The sequence below is a fragment of the Malurus melanocephalus genome, unplaced genomic scaffold (assembly GCF_030028575.1).
Source record: "Malurus melanocephalus ecotype Western Australia unplaced genomic scaffold, MMel_1.1 scaffold_981, whole genome shotgun sequence".
In the NCBI taxonomy this organism is placed as follows: Eukaryota; Metazoa; Chordata; class Aves; order Passeriformes; family Maluridae; genus Malurus; species Malurus melanocephalus.
In genome coordinates this window covers 31,870-36,090 of record NW_026624213.1, presented here as the reverse complement: position 1 = coordinate 36,090, position 4,221 = coordinate 31,870, and the positions used below count along the sequence as shown (strand labels likewise).

The 4,221-nt window shown below is 39.2% G+C and overlaps 1 protein-coding gene across 1 annotated transcript; it reads left to right on the top strand.

The window, feature by feature from the left end:
- Positions 1-903: 903 nt before the first annotated feature.
- On the top strand, positions 904-2,966 carry SMIM38 (small integral membrane protein 38). Its single transcript, XM_057386533.1, has one exon. The coding sequence runs from the start codon at positions 1,455-1,457 to the stop codon at positions 1,584-1,586; it is 132 nt and encodes a 43-aa protein (XP_057242516.1). The 5' UTR covers positions 904-1,454; the 3' UTR covers positions 1,587-2,966.
- Positions 2,967-4,221: the final 1,255 nt, after the last annotated feature.

Below are 4,221 nucleotides of genomic sequence, written 5' to 3'. Positions count from 1 at the left end.
TTTGAGAGGATACTGACAGTCAATATTTTGGTGTGAGATTTGGTTTAACGCAGAATTTTTGAAAATCAGGGAAGCTGCTCTAACACTGGGCTATTGAAACATGTCCAATTCATTTCACTTACTGCAGATCCTTCCCAGTTTTGTCTTCACTACTCTACATGTCCAGGCCCAGGCAAGGAATTCCTTAAACATCTATAGAAGTTCCTTGTTTTCTTCTTGAACTGGGTCCTGGAGTTTGTACTAGTTCTGATGAGAATTTGGCATCTACAAGGACCTCAAGGCATTACTGCACCTATTCCCTGATTTTAAAGGAAAAAGAATGTAGAATTCCCAAAGCTTTATATCTCCAAATCAGGCTTTAATTTCTTTTTAGACGGAAAGTGCAGTTTCTGGGGAAAGGAGCTTGCTAGTTAGTAAGTCTGAAAAGATCATAGCAGTTCCAATAATTGCTCATTTCGTCAATACATCTATATTTAAAGTGAGCTAAACTGAGTTCTTTCCTATACTGTCTACTTCAAATAATGCTGCTTTACATTTGGAAAGCCAAAAAAGGAAACASAGCATAATCTTACAGGAGTTTTGTTCCCTTTTACTTTGTCCAGCTCAGACTYGCTGTAACAAGAGCACTTCTTTCTGTGAAACCTTTTTAACATATTCGACCAAACAAACTATCTCCTAAAGAAAGTGGGAGAGGGTTTTTTTTTTGTGCATATATGTGTGAGTGTGTGCGCATGCTTTGCTCTAACCTTGGCTCCTGAGGACATTTCTGCATTTGTCCGTGTGCTAAATGAGCGATGCATTTTGGACAGCTTCTGTGTTCTGATTTGTTTTCTTGTGCTTTTTTTTTCCTCTCCCCCCACCTCCCTCCCTTCTTCCCCTTTTCATTTGTCTAGGGAGAAAAAAAAAAAAGCTCCTCCACTGTTGTTTTCTGCAAAGACCATTCTTAAGAGCTCGTTGGACAGCTCGGGACTCTTGAAGTGATAGCTAATTGGTGAAAGAAAGGCCCTGATTGTCTTGAGGGAGCTGGAAAGTGCTGCGTGTGCTGTTGAAAGGGACTACGGAGAAGGTGCCTGGTTTCGCTGAGCAGCTGCTGCTGGAGATGTTTGGAGATTACATCAGCATTGGAAAAAAGGGGCAAAAAAAAAAATCCAACTTCACAGAGACGGAGTTTATGGAGGGTTTTTTCCCTCTTCCAAAGGTCTTCTGACAATACTGTCATTGTCAATATAAAAGTTGTTAATTCTTTATGAATAGCACATGGGGCCTCTTGACTAAATAATACGTTACATGTCCCAAATCTGTCAGCTGGACTCTTCTCTCACATGCTAGTGAGATCACTTTGATTGGAATGTTAGAGGAATTGCTGGGCTGGCCATTCAGAACTGAATGCTGCATGATATAATTAGATCTCCTAAAGTATTTTTTTCACATTACCTCATTATTCTAGCTTAAATATGGAATCAGTCCTTTTGATGTTTTTGCTGGTAGTAATTATATTAATACGATTCATTCTGTGGTCCTGTCTTAGTGCTTATATAGATTCTAAATTGTCCCGAAGGTTTCCTGACATAAGAAAAGAAGACTGAGGGACTTCAAAAGCCTCGTTCAGATTTGAATGGACAATGGGGAGAGCTGGATAAGGTAAATGCAGCTAGAGCAGCTTTTACCTTGGGATCTGATGAGAGAGAAATGACCTGTKGAGACTGCAGCCAAGTGAAGATTCTGCAGAGAGCATTGTGCTGACAGAGGGGAAGGAATGACAACTGATTGAGTCAAATGACTTCCTATCCAACTTGGGCATGAATTTGCCTCTGGGAACAGACTTGTGGACTTCTGCCAGTTTTATGATATGGACCAGCTGGAAGGAGCCCTTWTGCTGGGCAGTCCAAGAGCCCTCATTGTCCACGTGTCATGCCRTGGGCTGGCAGCAGTGGGTTCTTACCTGGATGGCTGATTTGTTACCAAATTCCTCATGGTTCCTTCCAGTCAGTCACATCTGAAACTGACTGAATGGTTTTAGCTGGCCACAACCTGCCAAATATTCACACTTCTTAGCAAGTGATATATCTGTATGCACACGGTGGATACCACTGGAATAACCTATTCCACGAAAAACAGATTTGTGTCTCAGAGATTGTCTGATGGACTCTGGATGTGCTTCAGCACCAACAAGGGATGGGGTGACAACATGAGTGAGTTTTGACATCAAAACCCTGCAATGGGCCTTCATGTCTGGCCTTAAACACCCTACTGGGGCACTGGAGGATTTGACTACTTGCCCAAGGACAAAATGACTTGGGATTTCTTACCTGGGCAAAGGAAATAAATTTTTCAAAGTGAACTGTCCATTTTTGAATAGATGTTACATTAAGTCAAACATCCTCAATGTTACTGCAACTCAGTGTAACACTAGCTTTTATGAACTGAMTTTTTCTGCAGTAAAGATAGAAAAACTGTGTTACCTTGCCTGAGAAATGCACTATCCTTGGCCCAGTCACTCTTTTTAAATAAAGAAAAAAGTCCTTTTCTTTTTGGTTTGATAATTTTCTATCTCATGTAAAGGTGAAGGTTACCACTTCATACACATTTTTTCATATCTCTTGATAGGTGACATGATTATATTGGAGTTTGCTATGTAAAATCCTGCAGTATTCCCATACAGAGTTTCTGACCCATTCATGACTCACACACTCCTTCAAGCTTTTCATTAGTAACTGCTCATCAGGCTTTATCATTTTGTCTTTTAAAGCCTCCTAAAACTCAGACATGAGAGCTGGTATATACTTAGGCAGTGGAATGGGGAAAAATGYCAGGTCAATTGATTTCAGCCTCTGATTTTATTTATGGGGGATGACCAATCTATAAAACAGCCTGTAATGCTTGAAGGTGCATGTCATGGATTTGAAATCCTGYCAGATGACAATAAATTATGAGTAGATGTAACTAACTCCTTGTCTGTTTCTGTGATTCCTAATTTTAATGATAATTCTGTCCTTTTTTGTTTCCCGAACACCAGCAAACAACAAAGTGAAATCTTGTCTACTTGATGTGCGGACATACCTTTGATAATGAGTAACTGGAAAAACAGGCTCAGAGATCCATATTTCTTCTTTCAGTTAATAATGGCTATTCTCAGGTGTTGTGTGCAGAACAAAGCTTGTAGAGAAATTGAAAGTGCCTTTAAGAAACTAGTCTTCTAATTATTTCTTTCAATCATATTGAAGTTGCATTTGACAGAATCATATTTGTGTTAATTGTTAAAAAAATGTGGATGTAATGAGAAGCAGTGGAGTTGTGGTTTGCTCTCTTTAATATTTGGGGGGTGTTGGAACTGACACTGGTATGGGATTCACAGCTTTGATTTGTTTATCCTTGCAGAGGAGAATTTGGAGTTTTCCATGCAAATATTTTGTGTCCTATAAAAATTGTCTTCAATCCCGAGAAGTTTTTTTAAAATGTCAATGTTCTGAGGCACATTTAATTAATTTAATAATAACAATAAAAATTTTTGACTGAAGAGTTCATTTAGATCTTGTTATGTGCTAAAGTCCTTATGCGTTCAAAGCATTTTAATGGCAACTTGGTTAATTTCTGTGCATTCAGGTAGTTSTTATCCATCCTGCAGAGTGTGGGAAGCCATCCTGTTTATCCTGCATTGCAAAATCACTATCATGTTTTCCAGAGTGCAAAATAAAAAGGAGACTGAGATCTTCCTCTTTATTCTCATAGGTCTTTGCAGCAAACATTTTATCCAGTWCTTTTCCCCATATATATGTGAACAAATCAGTAGTTGCTTCTCTCTAAGGTGCTAGTGAGTGGCCAGSTATGTGTAGTCCCACTTATTTTCTAGACCCTGTTCACAGGTGACTGTTCCATAGATGTGGAGCTTCCAGCTCTGAGATGTGAGTGCTCTGGGTATATGAAGAAATAATAAAAAAAMCAGAATTCTTTAGAGTGGAGTTATCCACAGCATTTAAGTATGTGTGGGACACTTTTAGTTTTGCGTGTTAGCCTCATATCCCCAGATTGCATATATCAGTGGTACGTCTAAATCCTTTTTTTTTTTTTGGAACCTGGGTCCTATATTTAAAGGAATACTTGAACCTACATGAGTTCTACATGAGTTTAGACCCATTTCCTGACTGCCTCCCATTTGAGAATTGGAAGTCTTAGACCTTTTCATCCGAGTTTCTAACTGATACTTACGAGGTGGAGACTGTC

What these genes read in the sequence shown, in the direction of transcription:
- SMIM38 (XM_057386533.1), top strand. Translation starts at nt 1,455, where the DNA reads ATGGAATCAGTCCTTTTGATGTTTTTGCTGGTAGTAATTATATTAATA.